General features: G+C 61.1%; 1 protein-coding gene across 4 annotated transcripts; it reads left to right on the plus strand.

Annotated features, from left to right (window-relative positions):
* The first annotated feature begins 2,970 nt into the window (after window positions 1-2,970).
* BRD2 (bromodomain containing 2) lies at window positions 2,971-13,429 on the plus strand. Of its 4 annotated transcripts, none has more exons than XM_032238677.1 (12): window positions 3,545-5,060; window positions 5,413-5,734; window positions 6,559-6,696; window positions 7,200-7,341; window positions 7,546-7,763; window positions 7,951-8,325; window positions 9,620-9,748; window positions 9,858-10,136; window positions 10,226-10,422; window positions 10,624-10,943; window positions 12,273-12,395; window positions 12,503-13,429. In XM_032238677.1, the coding sequence occupies exons 1-12, from the start codon at window positions 5,032-5,034 to the stop codon at window positions 12,631-12,633; spliced, it is 2,403 nt and encodes an 800-aa protein (XP_032094568.1). In that variant the 5' UTR covers window positions 3,545-5,031; the 3' UTR covers window positions 12,634-13,429. The 4 variants fall into 4 exon arrangements, with proteins under 4 accessions (XP_032094571.1, XP_032094568.1, XP_032094569.1 ...); XM_032238678.1 differs by having other exon boundaries at window positions 5,413-5,713; XM_032238679.1 differs by lacking the exon at window positions 3,545-5,060 and adding an exon at window positions 6,106-6,187 and having other exon boundaries at window positions 5,626-5,713.
* The last annotated feature ends 424 nt before the right edge of the window (window positions 13,430-13,853 follow it).

The raw sequence follows: 13,853 nt of genomic DNA on the forward strand, positions 1-13,853 counted from the left end.
CCAAGGGGCGATGGCAGTGGCAAAGTACTACCTAACCCATACCTTGCATCCTGCGGGTAGACCCGTGAGGAGGCCGGGGTGAATGGCCTGAGTGGTCGTAAGCCACTGGGTGAGATTATTCGTCAGCACGGGATAAAGTACCACCAATATGCGGACGATACGCAGTTGTATCTGTCTGCCCTGTGCCAACTCAGTGCAGCAGTTGACGTGATGTGTCAGGGTCTGGATGGGTGTGAACAAGCTTACACTCAATCCCGACAAGACCGAGTGGCTTGTGTCTTTCCCTCCCAAAGATTGGCCCTGTACTCCATCTCTCAGGCTGGGGGGCGAAATTCTACGTCCCTCAGACAGGGTTCGTAATTTGGGAGTCCTCCTGGACCCACAGCTGACTTTAGAACACCATCTGTCGGCTGTGACCAGAGGGACATTTGCCCAGGTTCGCCTGGTGCACCAATTGCGTCCCTACCTGAACCGGGAGGCTCTCAGAACAGTCACTCACACCCTCGTGACCTCAAGACTGGACTACTGTAATGCGCTCTACATAGGGCAGCCCTTGAAGAGCATTCAGAGACTTCAACTTGTCCAGAATGCAGCCGCGCGAGCAATTGTCGGTGCACCTCGATACACCCACGTAACACCTATCCTCCGCGAGCTGCACTGGCTGCCTGTTGGACTCTGGACGTGCTTCAAGGTGCTGGTCGTTACTTTTAAAGCCCTACATGGTATCGGACCTGGGTACTTGAGAGACCACCTTCTGCCAATTACCTCCCTTCGACCAATCAGATCCCACAGATTAGGCCTCCTCCGGATACCATCAGCTAGCCAATGTCGACTGTCGACCCCCCCCCCTTTCTCTGTGGCTGCTCCGGCCCTCTGGAACGATCTCCCCGTGGAGATTCGGACCCTCACCACCCTTCTGGCTTTCCGTCAGGCCTGGGGCTGTTGAGTTCCCAGCCCCACTTGAATTGCTGTGATTGTTGTGTAGCTTTTAATCTGCTTTTTCTATCTTGTTTTTGTCTTGTTTGTTTTTTGTATTTCCCCTGTTGTAACATAGTTCCTTGTGTAGGTGTGTGTCCCCCATGGCCCAGTGGATAAGGGGGCTTGCAGAGCCACGCTGAACCACACAGGAGAAAACAAACTCCTAGAACCCCATAACATCCTGATAGTGAATAACATAACATCCTGAGATGTGCCCTACCATTGACGCTCAGGATTTGACCATATATAGAGAGAACCTTCCCTGAGCAGTAGATTAGAAATTGTACTTTTACAGGCTGTTTTTAACCACATGCTGATTGCTCCTCCTGCCTTTGTCCTATCTCAATAAAAGGGGCTCTCAGACCCCCAATCTGGGTCGCTCCATCCCGAGAAAGATCGTGTCCTGTCTTTTCTCCACGTTGGCCTCATGGGCGAACCACGGGAACTTCACATTCCCCCTTCCCCACTTGTTTGTTAGCCGCCCTGAGTCCCTCGGGAATAGGGCGGCATACAAGTATAATAAACATAACATATAGCAAGCTCCGGTGAAGGGGGGAAGGGGCTTTAATTTTGAAATAGAAAATAATAAAAAAGGACTCCCTCCAGTGTGTGTGTGTGTGTGTGTTTTCTCCCCTCCTAGCCCTTCCCCATTTCCTTTTCTTCAAGTCAGTGCCCAGAACTAGAACCAGCGATGGTGGTGGTGGTGGTGTGGGAAGGGGGTTTCCCTCTAGGTGACAAACATGGGGGGGGGGTCTCCCACTTTTTGGTGAGCAGCAGCTGGGGCTCCGAAGGGCTGACCTCCCTGGGTGGGTTGGGAGGCCAAATCACCCTCCTTCCCCTGCGAGGCCTCCCTTCCGGGACCTGGAAGGTAAGACTGCTGGAAGGGGCCTCTGAGGTCTCCTAGTCCAGCCCCCTCCAGGGCAACCTCCAGGCCCTTTCACTGCAGGGCTCTGCCTCCCACTAGGGATGCAGGAGGGGGGGGCGCCTTCTGTGTTGCAGAGGGAGAGCCTGGAAGGGGGGGGGGTGTTCAGAGAAGTCAAGAGGTCCCCTTGCAGAGAGAAGAAGCTCTCGGGGACCAAAGAACACGGAAGCCTCTTCACTCTCTCCCAAGCAACCAGCATGGCCACAGGTAGAATTTGCCATTTGACAAAAGGCAGGCAGGAGGCTCCAGGCCCCAAGGGCAGCTTCCCTCCGGAGCCAAGGTGGGGCTGGAGGCTGAGCTGGGCCTAGGCTTCCCAAGGGGCCACTCTGGCCACAGCTGCCCAGGAGAATCTGCCAGGGTCTTGGGGAGGGGGAGATCCCGGGGATGCCCCATTGATGGGATTTCCGCTCCCCCTCCCTCCAAGGGCAGCCAAGCAACAGAGAAGCAACCCAAGGGGAAGGGGGGGGGCTATCTTTGGTGCATGTGTGAAATGGGGGAGGGGGCGATGGCTTTGGCGGAGGGGGGCCTGTCCGAGCGGACGGGGGGGGGCTTCGGGGTCCAAGCGCGCCCCCCCCGCGGCCTCGCCTCCCCCTCCGCAGCGAAGCGCCCCTCCTTTCCAGCCTGGGACAGAGAAGAGAGCCTGCCCCCCTCCAGAAGCAGAAGTTCCACCTTCAATAGGTGAGCTGGAGGGGGCACCAAGAGGTCACCTAGCCGGACCGGGACTTCCCTTCCCGCCCGCCCGCCCGGCGAGGAGCTTCTGCGGAGGGCGCCATTGGCAGCCGGCGGGGTCAAGGCAGGACACGGCGTGCCAAAGCGCGAAACCACCTGCGCATGCCCAGAGCGCCCCGGGATACCCCCCCTCGCAGCCTGCCCCCCGCCCCCCCCCGGTTGCAGATCCAGGGAGGAGACCCCGCCCACACCCATCGGCTCCCACGGGACCAAGGACTGGGAGCCCGGCGGCGGGCTGCAACAAACCGCGACTGCGCACGCGCCCCGCCGCTCCCGCACCGGTGCGCACGCGCGACTCTAGATTGAGGGGGTGGGGAGTGAGGTGGGGCATGCGCAGTCGGCATCTTCGGGCGTCGCGGGAGCCATGCTGATTTTACGCCCAAAGCGGGACTCGGACGGGGGCGGGGTCCGCCGCAAGGGGGCCACGCCGGCGGGCCGTTTTTTCGGCACTCGCTTTAGTCGGCGGCCGGCTGCGCGGCGGGGGAGACGGAACGAACGGTTCCCCGGCGGCATCCGGGCTTTTCGGAGTGACGGCCGCGCGGAGGTCACGTGACGGCGGGGTCCAATCGGAGCGCGGTGACGTGAGGCTTCCCCGCCCGCCCATGGCGGCCGCGGCAGCGCTTGGTAGGATTTCTCGCTTGACTAGCTACATGGAGGACCTGTTTTTTCCTCCCCTCTCGCTCTTATCTGCCCCAGGGGCGCCGTCCGGTCAGCGGGGGACGCGGGTTCGGGGCCTTTCGCCTCGCGGGCCCTCCAGCTCCTGCCGACCAATGGCGACGACGCTCGGCGGTCACGTGACGGCCCGGCGGCCGCCTCGAAGGCGCTGAGGGGGGGGGTCGGGGAGACTGAAGGCGCGGGGCCTCAGGGAGGAGCGCCCAACCTGAGGACCGGAGGGGGGGGATTCATGGAATCATCGGGGGGGGGGCGGAGGGAGGGGTGGTAGAATCAGCGGCCATTCCCCCCCCCACTCTTCGCTCAAGATGGAAGCGCCCGTAAAAGCGCTGCGTCATGGCGAAGCCCTTCGGCCCCGGGAACCCTCCCCGACCGGAAATGACTCAGGCGCGCCATTCGGTCGCCCTTCCCCGCGGAGCCGGCTTGCGTTGGAAGGCCGACGGAGGACCCGTGGGCCCCTCTAGGTGAGGGATTGGGTCGAGGCGCCCCGGTCCAGCCCGCTGCGGCTCAGCATCTTTTGTGCGGCGGCTGAGGGGGGGAGCCTCGGGTTTTGGCGGGAAGCGCCGGCTGAGGCGAGCAGTGCCCGTTTTCCTGCCTGACGCTTCATTTTGCGGGGTAGGGACTGTGTCGAAGGCAGGAAGGGGGCCGTTGCCGTCCCGCCGCCCTGATTCTCCGCCGTCCAAAATGGCGCCTCTCCCGTATCCCCTCCCTTCCCCCCGCGGAGAGCAGAGAATGACAACAGCCAACGGACGCGCTCCTACTGCCGCCCCGCCCCCGCTCGGCGCGCGGGCCAATCGGGAGGGAACGAATGGCAGCGAGGCCCAATGCGCGGGCCGGCCGCCGGACTAGGGGGCGCTGGAGGGGGCGGAAGGCGGAAGAGTGATTGACCCCAGTCTCGTCCAATCGCGGAGCCCCATTGTCCGGGGTCCCGCCCCATGCGATCTGTCGAGGCTGCGAACGGGCGTGGCTGGGCGGGATGGTGACGTCAGCCCCTGTCTCGGCCAATCGGGGAGCCGCGGGCGTCTATATAAGGGCGGTCAGAGGCAGGCCGATAGGCGCCATTTCGTTGTAGCGAAGGAAGGATCCTGCTCTGCGCGCGAGGAAGCCAGCGCGAGTGGCGGGGAAGAGGGGGCGGACTCTATCCGGAGACATCGTCGCCGGCGGGCCCCAATCGCCAGCCGCCGCTGTAGCCACCAGTCGGATCCTCCTCCCGGCTTCCGTAGCGGTGGCCGCCCCCGCCCGTCCCACCCTTTAGGGAGAGCCCGCCGGCCGAGGCGGAGCGCGGCTACCGTAGTCCCCCTACAATCCACTGCCATCCGCGGCGCCGCCCTCCACGATCGGCCCGGCTCCCGGCGCTTCCGGACGCGGCGGCTACCGGGACTTCGCGGCGCCCCGTATTTCGTGCCCCGAGGCAGGCCGGCGTCCCCCCCGAGGCCTCGCGAGCGGGAACTCGCCTGCAGCGCCGCGCAGCTGCGGAGGCCGCCATTTTCTGAGCTTTTGCGCCGCTCGGCCGAACGAGGAGCGGCAGGAGGAGGAGGAAGGAGACCCGCGCGCCCCGCCATGCAGCGGCCCCTCCCGGCGATGCCCCTGTGAGCCGCGCGCCCAGCAAGGTGGGGGGCTCCCCCGAGGCCACGGAGGCGCCGGCGGCGGCGGCAGCTGCAGCGGGACCCTCCCGGGAGAGAGCAGGAGGCGGCGGCGGCGGCGGCGCCTGCTGGGGATCGGCGGCGGGGATGCTGCAGAACGTGAACCCCAACGGCAAGTAGGTACCGGCGGCCGGGGACGGACGCGAGGGAGGGAAGGAGGGAGGAGCGGCGGCGACGGACGTCTCCCTGCCGGCGGGGCTGGGCCCGGCGGCGGGATTGCCTAGCAACCGGGCACCCCTCCTGCAAGCCTGCCCGCAGCCTCGCGCTTACCGGCGCGATCGGGAGGGAAGGCGGGAGTGGCCTCCCCGGCTTGATCTGGCAGATCGACCCGCTTCGCTCGCGCTCCCGCTCCGTGTGTGGCGCTGCGGTGCCGGGCGGCGTTCCTTGCCGGGCGGCGGCGGCGTTCTTGGCGCTCCTGCCCGGCTCCTCCTCGCCCGCTGAGCGGCCGTCGTTCCCGTCTTATTGCAGGCTGCTGGGCGAGGGCAATGCGGGCCTGGTGGGCCTGGCGGTGGAGTCGGCTCCGGGGAAGCGGATCCGCAAGCCGTCGCTGCTCTATGAGGGCTTCGAGAGCCCCACCATGGCCTCCGTACCGGCCCTGCAGCTGGCCCAGGCCAACCCGGCCCCTCCCGAGGTCTCCAACCCCAAGAAGCCCGGCCGGGTGACCAACCAGCTCCAGTACCTGCACAAAGTGGTGATGAAAGCGCTCTGGAAGCACCAGTTCGCCTGGCCCTTCCGCCAGCCGGTGGACGCGGTCAAGCTGGGGCTCCCGGTAACCGGCCTTCCTTCCCCGGTAGGGGGTTGTGTGGGGTGCGGGGGGGGGGCATGGCCGTGCTTGTTGAATGGTTCCTGGATCTCCCTGCGTGGCTGGGGCAGAGCTTGGGGTGGTCAGGAGTGGCGCTGGTGTCGGGTCCTTCATCTGCTGCCGTGTCGGCTTTTTGGTCTCGGGCTCCGTCTCCCCCGCCAGGATGCCATTACCCTCAGCAGAGTGACAGTCAGTCAGGGCCCTTGCCAGTTGTTAGGGTCTCCCCCACTGAAACGCTTCTGTGGGGCGCCGGTCCTCCTCCTCCTCCCTCATGTCCCTACAAAGGCATGGATGAGAGGATGCAGCTACTTCTGCGCCATCCCCCGTCTAATCTCTTCTGACCTGAATGCGTTTTGCAGATTCCCATCCATGACTTTGTAGAAGACATCAAGCGGGGCCCCCCAAATTAACGGTCGGCACCTAAGGAGTTAAAGCCCAGAGGTAAAATCTGTCTAGGTTTCTGCTTGCCAGCTTGTTTCTGCGCACCAGGGAGATTTCGTGGCAGGGCAGTCCTTGCGAGTAGGGTGGTCCTTGCCAGGGGCTGGGTGGGTAGGAGCTTTTTCAGGTAGAGGCCATAGATGTGCCCACCAAGGCGCGGGTGGGTGCGTGTTTCATTGTGTTTTTGCTGGATTCTCACCAACTTTGAAAGAGCCAGGCAGGGCGTCCGTGATCCTCTTGCTGCTTATTTGCAAAGTTTGCTAGACAGTGAGGGCAGGGGGGGGGGGAACGGGACCCTGGGGTCTGGCTGCGTGAGGAGCGGCTGCGGTGTCCCTGATGGCCGGGGCCTTGCCTGTGCCCCTCTCTGCCTGCAGGACTACCACAAAATCATCAAGCAGCCGATGGACATGGGCACCATCAAGCGGCGCCTGGAGAACAGCTACTACTGGAGTTCGGCCGAATGCATGCAGGACTTCAACACCATGTTCACCAACTGCTACATCTACAACAAGGTGAGCCTGCAGATGGAGGCGCCTTTCCCCGGCTGCTCCTGGTCCTTCAAGGGTTGAAGCTGCGGACTTGGGTTGACTGGTTTGCTTTAAATCCGGTATGCCAGGCACCTTAAATACCTTGTGTGCTGGGAGTTTGTCCAGCAGGTCAGTTCTGGCGGAAGTTGCTTTCTTCTTTTAGCGCAGGTCAGCTGTGGAAGGCTTTTTCCCTGTTGTACGTGTGTGTGTGTGTGTGTGTGTGTGTGTGTGTGTGTCTGGCTCAAACTTAATGTGGGAGTCCTTTGAGAATAAGAACAGTAACCTCAGAAGGGCCGACTGCTGAATCCCCGTTCCTGGAGGCTTTCGGCTAGGCAGCTTTAGCGTCTTTATAGGCTAGCTTCATTTTTAAGTTACGTCTGAAGGTTTCCGGTCGGAAAGTGGTACCGAAGTGGTCACAGCGTCTGTCCTCAAAGCTTTGCGCCGTCTGCCCCTTGGCCTCTTTTTTTGCTGACTGTTGCCCGTTGCAGCCCACAGACGACATTGTGCTGATGGCCCAGACGCTGGAGAAGATCTTTCTGCAGAAAGTGGCCCAGATGCCTCAGGAGGAGCAGGAGGTTGTCATCACCGTGGCCAAGAACAGCCACAAGAAGGGAGCATCCCGTGCAGCAGGTAACAGAGAGCCGCCGGAGGTCCAGGCACTACACGCCCCATGGGGTTGGCGGAGGGGAGAACGCCCCCTCCCCAGGGGAAAGTTTTGAATCTTCCCTGCCTTACAAGTGGGGGTGGGGGAGAGGCACTCCTGGCTTGGGAATGGGGGGCAGTGGGGATGATGAGCTTGTTCCTTCGGCTAACCTGTGGTGATTTTTTCCCCAGCCCTCCTGGCAGCAGCCAATGCCGCTGCCCAACAGGTTCCGGCCATCTCTTCGGTCTCCCACACTGGGTTGTTCTCCAGCAGCACAGACATCCCCACCACGATCATCAGCATCCCCCACCCTTCCGTCATCTCCACCCCTCTCCTGAAGCCGCTGCACTCCACTGCTGCCTCCCAGCCGCTGCTGGCCGTCCCTGCGCCCACGCACCCGGTGACCAAGGTGAGCTCGGAGCACGGTGGTGGGGCACCGGGGTCGGCTAGGTAGGAAGCCCGGTAGGTGGCTGCTGTTCGGGCCCCCTGGGCTTTGGCTGCTGTCTCCAGGAAGAGCAATGTGTGGGGTCCAGTCGGCACCCCCAACTTACAGCACTCCCTGGGAAATCGACAAAGCTGTTTGTTGCCATCCACAGAAAAAAGGCGTCAAGCGGAAAGCGGATACCACGACTCCCACGCCCACGGCCATCATTGCCACCAGCGGGGGAGAGTCTTCCCCCTCCGCTGCCATCTTGGAGGCCAAGGCGGCCAAGATTCCCGCCCGGAGGGAGAGCGGGCGCCCCATCAAGCCTCCCCGGAAAGACCTGCCGGATTCGCAGCAGCACCAGACGTCCAAGAGAGGCAAGCTTTCCGAGCAGCTCAAGTACTGTAACGGCATCCTCAAGGAGCTCGTCTCCAAGAAGCACGCGGCCTACGCTTGGCCCTTCTACAAGCCCGTCGATGCCTCCGCGCTGGGCCTCCACGACTACCACGAGATCATCAAGCATCCGATGGACCTCAGTAGCATTAAGGTGAGCTGGAGGGCCGGGAAGCTCCTGGAATCGGGGGGTTTCCTTGAATTGCTTTGATTGCGGGGGGAGAGAGGGAGTCCTGAGGTAGGGGAGCCGTGGATGGCAGCAGGGACTCTCTCCTTGGGGTAGAGTGCAGGGACGGAGCCAGGCGTTCAGCAGTTCTCCTGATGGCTTCCTCTTCCTTGCTTTTGCTTCCCTTTCTTCTTGGGTGAGGAAGAAATGAAAAAAAAAATGTTGATCACACCTTCTCTTACGCCTGTGATGGTGAACCTATGGCATGCGTGGCGTTGCCCTGTCAGGGAGCTGATTTTCGGTTGTTTTTCACGCTCCAGAGGTGTCAGGGAACTCCTGGAGCCTCCGGAGGGAGAAAAACGGCTGTTCTGTTCTTGAACTTCTGGTTTGCGTTTTGGACCGTTTTCCGCCCTCCCCAGGGTCCTAGGAAGCATCTAGAGCCTCGGGAGGGTGAAAAATAGATCTACCAGGCCTGCAGGAGGTCGGAAAATGAGCTGTTTCTGGCCATTTGTGGGGCAGCCGGGGGAGGGGGGAGATAACACGTGTATGATCAGGGGACACGTGACTGGGGGGGCATTAAATTATAGGGGTGGGCACACGAGCGCATACACATGTCTGTCCTTTGGGCACCCTGGTGAAAAAGGTCCGGGGTCACTGTCCTACACGGTTATTTTCTTCATAGCCCACCTTCATTATTTTTATAAATTACTAAGTTAGGGAACACAACACAAGACACGGTTCTCCCATTTTCCCCTTAACAATCATCTTCTTGGTTCTGGCGCACGTGCGCTCCGACCAGCTGGTTTTCTGATCCGAAAAACAGGCATGCCCGCCCCGGCCGGCTGGTCTCTGGGTTTCTTGCGCTCCAGTGTGCGCACATGCCTGCACCTTCCGGTTTGGCCATCCCTGGCACAGAGCACATAGCATTGGGGGGGTCCCCGGGCATTTTCTCAGCAATAAAAAGGCACTTCCGAAAACGCTGCAATTCTGCTTGGTGGTTTTGCTTTTGGTGTGGGGGAGGATGACGGGTGCATGCAGGGCCACCCGTATTTCCAGGCCTGAGAAAAAGGCGGGGCTTTCTGAATGATGGCCTGGCTCCCTGGGCTCCACAAGTGCCTGGGTGACTTGGCTGGAGGTTAGGGACAACCTGTGGTGCTCTCGGTTGGGAATGAAATGAAGTTACCCTCCTCTGTGCTTGTGTGTGTGTGTTGAAAGCTCTGGAATTTGCGCCCTCATTGTGTTCCTCTCCCTCTGGTATCCCCCTTTTCCTGTGGGCCCACAGCGCAAGATGGAGAACCGGGAGTATCACGACGCACAGGCGTTTGCTTCTGATGTGCGGCTGATGTTCTCCAACTGCTACAAGTACAACCCTCCTGACCACGATGTGGTGGCCATGGCCCGCAAGCTGCAGGTGAGCCACGGGAATCCGATGGTGGTGGGGGCCTCCTCGCGCTCCTCCCCGTTTTGGTGGTCAGAGCAATAATGGCCGAGGGGGGGTTGTCTCCACGGTCCTCCTGCAGGACGTCTTTGAATTCAGCTACGCCAAGATGCCCGATGAACCCCTGAATGTCAACCCCCCCTCGACATCGCTCCCACAGCCGGGACTTCTGATGAAGTCCTCCACAGATGACTCATCGAGCGACGAGGAGGAGGAGGAGGATGACGACGAAGAGGGGGACGATGACGAAGAAGAGGGAGATGAAGATGAGAGCAGCAGTGAGAGCTCCTCAGATTCTGAGGAGGAGAGTTCGGACTCCGAAGAGGAGCGGGCCAATCGGCTGGCTGAGCTGCAGGAACAGGTGAGGCAGCCCCCCGCCCCGGGGCCTTTGTGGGAGAGGGGAGAGAAGGGGGCCCTTGGCAATTTCTCCAACCGCCATTCCTCCTCCAGCTGCGGGCGGTGCACGAGCAGCTGGCGGCCCTCTCCCAAGGACCGGTATCCAAGCCCAAGAAGAAGCGGGACAAGAAGGAGAAGAAGAAGAAGAAGAAGTCGGACAAGTGCAAAGCCAAAGTGGAAGACGACGAGGGTCGCGCTCACCCGGCCCAGTTGAAGAAGTCGAAGAAGGCTGGCGGTGGTGGTGGGAGCAAGTGAGTAGTAGGGGACGGTGCGAGGGGGACACCAGCTGGGTGATGACTCTCTTTCCCCGGCGGATCGACCGTGGCGAGCTCTGTATGTCAACAAGCCAAGACAGTCTGACAGCTGCTGTCTCCCCCCCCCCCCACTTTCTGGCGGGTGAGGGTGGGTAGGATCCCCGTCACCTGAACGCCGCTCTCCCCCTTTGCCACCAGGAACGCCAAAAAGTCTGGCTCCAAGGCGCTGCCGCCACCTCCCCCGGTCCCCGTGCTCTTTGACTCGGAGGAGGAGGAGGAGAGCAAGCCCATGAGCTACGACGAGAAGCGCCAGCTCAGCCTGGACATCAACAAGCTCCCTGGGGAGAAGCTCGGCCGGGTGGTGCACATCATCCAGTCGCGGGAGCCCTCCCTCAGGGACTCCAACCCGGAGGAGATCGAGATCGACTTTGAGACCCTCAAGGCCTCCACGCTGCGGGAGCTGGAGCACTACGTCCTCTCCTGCCTGCGCAAGAAGCCCCGGAAGCCCTACAGCGAGAGTGAGTCTGGGCGGGCGGGAGGCGGGCGGGCGGCCTTTTACTCCTGGGTTGGGGGGGGGATGACTCATGGCTGGTCTCCCACTTTTGTGGGGAGTCTGTTCTGACTTTGCCCAAGGACTGTGTCTGCTATTGGGGGTGGGGGGGGGGGCGGCTGGGCTGGAGACGTCACCAGGCAGGCAGGGGGTGGGGAGGAAGGGAGAGCAGGATGTTTGTCTGCATGCCTCATCATGCCCCGTTCTTCTCCCGCGTTGCCTTTGGCTTTGAAAAACAGCCTGGATTGGTCCTCCAGTGGCGGCCGAGGTCTCCGAGGGGGGTTTCAGTGCTAGATGCAGGCAGCCCCCCCCTCACACGGGTAGAAGTGCCGCCTCCCTTCCTGGCGCAGGCAGTCCTGATCCCCATGGAGGCTTTCCTGCTGGCCTTGTTTACGAAGGAAATTAGGGGTTAAGTTTTTTTCTGTGTGGGGGAAATCTCAGATAACGGCTACGGCGGTCCCCATCTGGTCTACTTGGGGGAGTTGCGGCCTTTCAGAGATTCCGCTGGATTCCCTTGGAAAGCAGCTGCTTTGCAACCTTGAATTCCGCTTGGCTCCTGGGAAGCCTTCCTGGCCTCCCCCCCCCCCTCTTCCTCCTCTTGTGGGTCTGTCCTTGAACTCCCTCCTCTGGCCAGCTGGGTTTGCCTGGGAGCCTCCCCACCTCCTGGGCCACCCAGCCGTGTCTTCAGTGGGTCATTTAGGAGGGGGCCCTCTGGCTGCCGGCCTCACGCTCCAGATTTTCATTGAAGCCGCCCAGCTGGGGAGGCAGGGCAGGAAACCCCCCAGGAAGACAGACAGACAAAGCCTTAATTTAAAAATAAGAACTTGGATTTCCATGGAGGGTCCTGATAAATATTATATTTGTCTAGTGGTGGTGTAGGGTTTCCTGCCTGAGCAGGAGGTTGGACCAGAAGACGTTATTAATTCCCTTATTAATTTTATATATATAATTCTAAATAAAAATAAAATGTCGTTTTAGGCAGGGATTACTTGTGTCCCCTTCCAACCCACTTCCTCTGTTGCCCAGATGCCCCCGGGGGCGGGGGTGTTCTTGCAGTTGTTTTCTCTGGTGTGGCAGGTTTTGTCGGGAGGCTCCGTGTTGCCCTTCTCTTCCCAAGATTTGGCTCCCACGAGGCCTTTTCAGGCCTGGAGACCCGGATCGCTGGGTTCACATTTTACAGTATCGGTTGCTGTGGTTTCTTTAACCGTGGTTTAAGATGTCGGACAGATTTGGGTGGGTTCCTAGGCCCTGCAGCCTGAAGTAAGAGGAGTCCCTTGACCAGAATTCTCCTCCGCAGCCCTGAAGAAGCCGGTGGGCAAGACGAAGGAGGAGCTGGCCCTAGAGAAGAAGCGGGAGCTGGAGAGGCGCTTGCAGGACGTCAGCGGGCAGCTGAACTCGGCCAAGAAGCCGCCCAAGAAAGGTCAGTCGGTCTCCAGCGGCCGCAACAGCCACCCTGGGCCCTGGGGGCCTCTCCTGGTCCAGGGCTGACCTTCCTCTCTCTCTCTCTCTCTCCTTCCCCTCCTGCAGCCAATGAGAAGCCGGAGTCTGCCCAGCAGGTGCCCATCTCCCGCCTGAGTGCCAGCAGCTCCAGCTCGGACTCCAGCAGCTCCAGCTCCTCCTCCTCCTCCTCGGACACAAGCGACTCTGACTCCAGCTAGGCGGCCGTGGGGCGAACTAGGAGGGACAGGCAGGCGGGAGGGAGGCCGGAAGAGGAGGCCGGTTCCGCAGGATCGGAACCCGGAAGAGCGAGACGAGCGAGGGGCTCCCCCCCCCCTTCGGGGTCAGCACGGGAAGGCTCGGCCGCTGGCTCCCCTCTCCTCCCCACTGGACCGCGGTGGGGCAAGAGCAGGTCCCCCACCCCGTTTGTGCTTCGGTTGGAGGGGGGGCCCCCCGCTAGGACTGTGTACAGGTTGCTCTAGGAGGGAGCGGCTGCCTTGAACTCAAAGGCCTTTGTGTAGTTTTTATCCGGCATTTAGTGAGTTTTGAGTTTGGTGACGCTCCTTCTCCGGAGGGACAGAGACGGCCTGGGGCGGGATGCGTCCTCCCCTCCATGCTCCAGCTTTTGGGGCCCCTCCCCTCTCGGGTGGGGGAGGGGAGGAAAGGCGCCGCCGCCTCCTCCTCCTCTCACTTGCTCCTTGTCCCTCCCCCCCCAGCACTCGAGGTTCTTTATTTATTCCCCCTTCTCCCCCCTCCCCCCTCGTTGGCTCCCCTGGGACCCGGAGTGAGTGCAGCAGCCGTGTATGTCCTTGGCACAATTGCCACCGCATGTTCTTTGCCCCTCGGGGCGGCTGCCTTTCGGAAGAGGAGGGGCGGCCCTCTTGAGTTTTTTACGTTGACTGTATATTTTTTCTACCGTTTCTTTTACTCCCACTTGTTCATCTTCTAGGGCTCTGTTTCATCTTACTGTATGTTAAAATCTGGTTCTTTAACATGTAAATAAAACAGAAAATGGCACATGCCGGTGTCCGGAGGGCTGAGTGGGGTGTCTGTGCAGAGGTTGGAGGTTGAGCAATTCTGGGAGTCCTCAAGGGCGACTGGCCTGATGGGGGTCACCGGGGGGGGGGGGAGGGCAAAAGGCCCTTCCAGTCCTCCGATGCGCCTTCCGTGCAGGGGAATCCCACTGTTTGGGCTGCTGCATAGAATGTTTTTTATGCGTTTCCACGCCAAAACCTCATTTTATTTTGGAGCGGTTCTGAAGGTTTATCTGTGCGGGGAAGGATTGGAAAGCGTTGCCATCTGCTCCTCCTCCATTTCTGTGGCCCATCCGCTTGCGGCCCCCTGCCCTGTCATGGTTCAGCTCCACTGCCTCGTGCCGCTGCCCTTCCTCCTCCTCCACAGGGGAGTCCATAGTGCCCATCCTGGTCATAAAACAGATCAC

The sequence above is a fragment of the Thamnophis elegans genome, unplaced genomic scaffold (genome assembly GCF_009769535.1).
Source record: "Thamnophis elegans isolate rThaEle1 unplaced genomic scaffold, rThaEle1.pri scaffold_59_arrow_ctg1, whole genome shotgun sequence".
Lineage (NCBI taxonomy): Eukaryota > Metazoa > Chordata > Lepidosauria > Squamata > Colubridae > Thamnophis > Thamnophis elegans.

Bases quoted from the DNA above. Each gene is read 5' to 3' on its own strand.
- BRD2 (XM_032238677.1), top strand. From the start codon at position 5,032: ATGCTGCAGAACGTGAACCCCAACGGCAA. The intron at 7,342-7,545 runs GTAACAGAGAGC...TTTTTTCCCCAG, and splicing joins GGGAGCATCCCGTGCAGCAG to CCCTCCTGGCAGCAGCCAAT. The intron at 12,396-12,502 runs GTCAGTCGGTCT...CCCCTCCTGCAG, and splicing joins CAAGAAGCCGCCCAAGAAAG to CCAATGAGAAGCCGGAGTCT.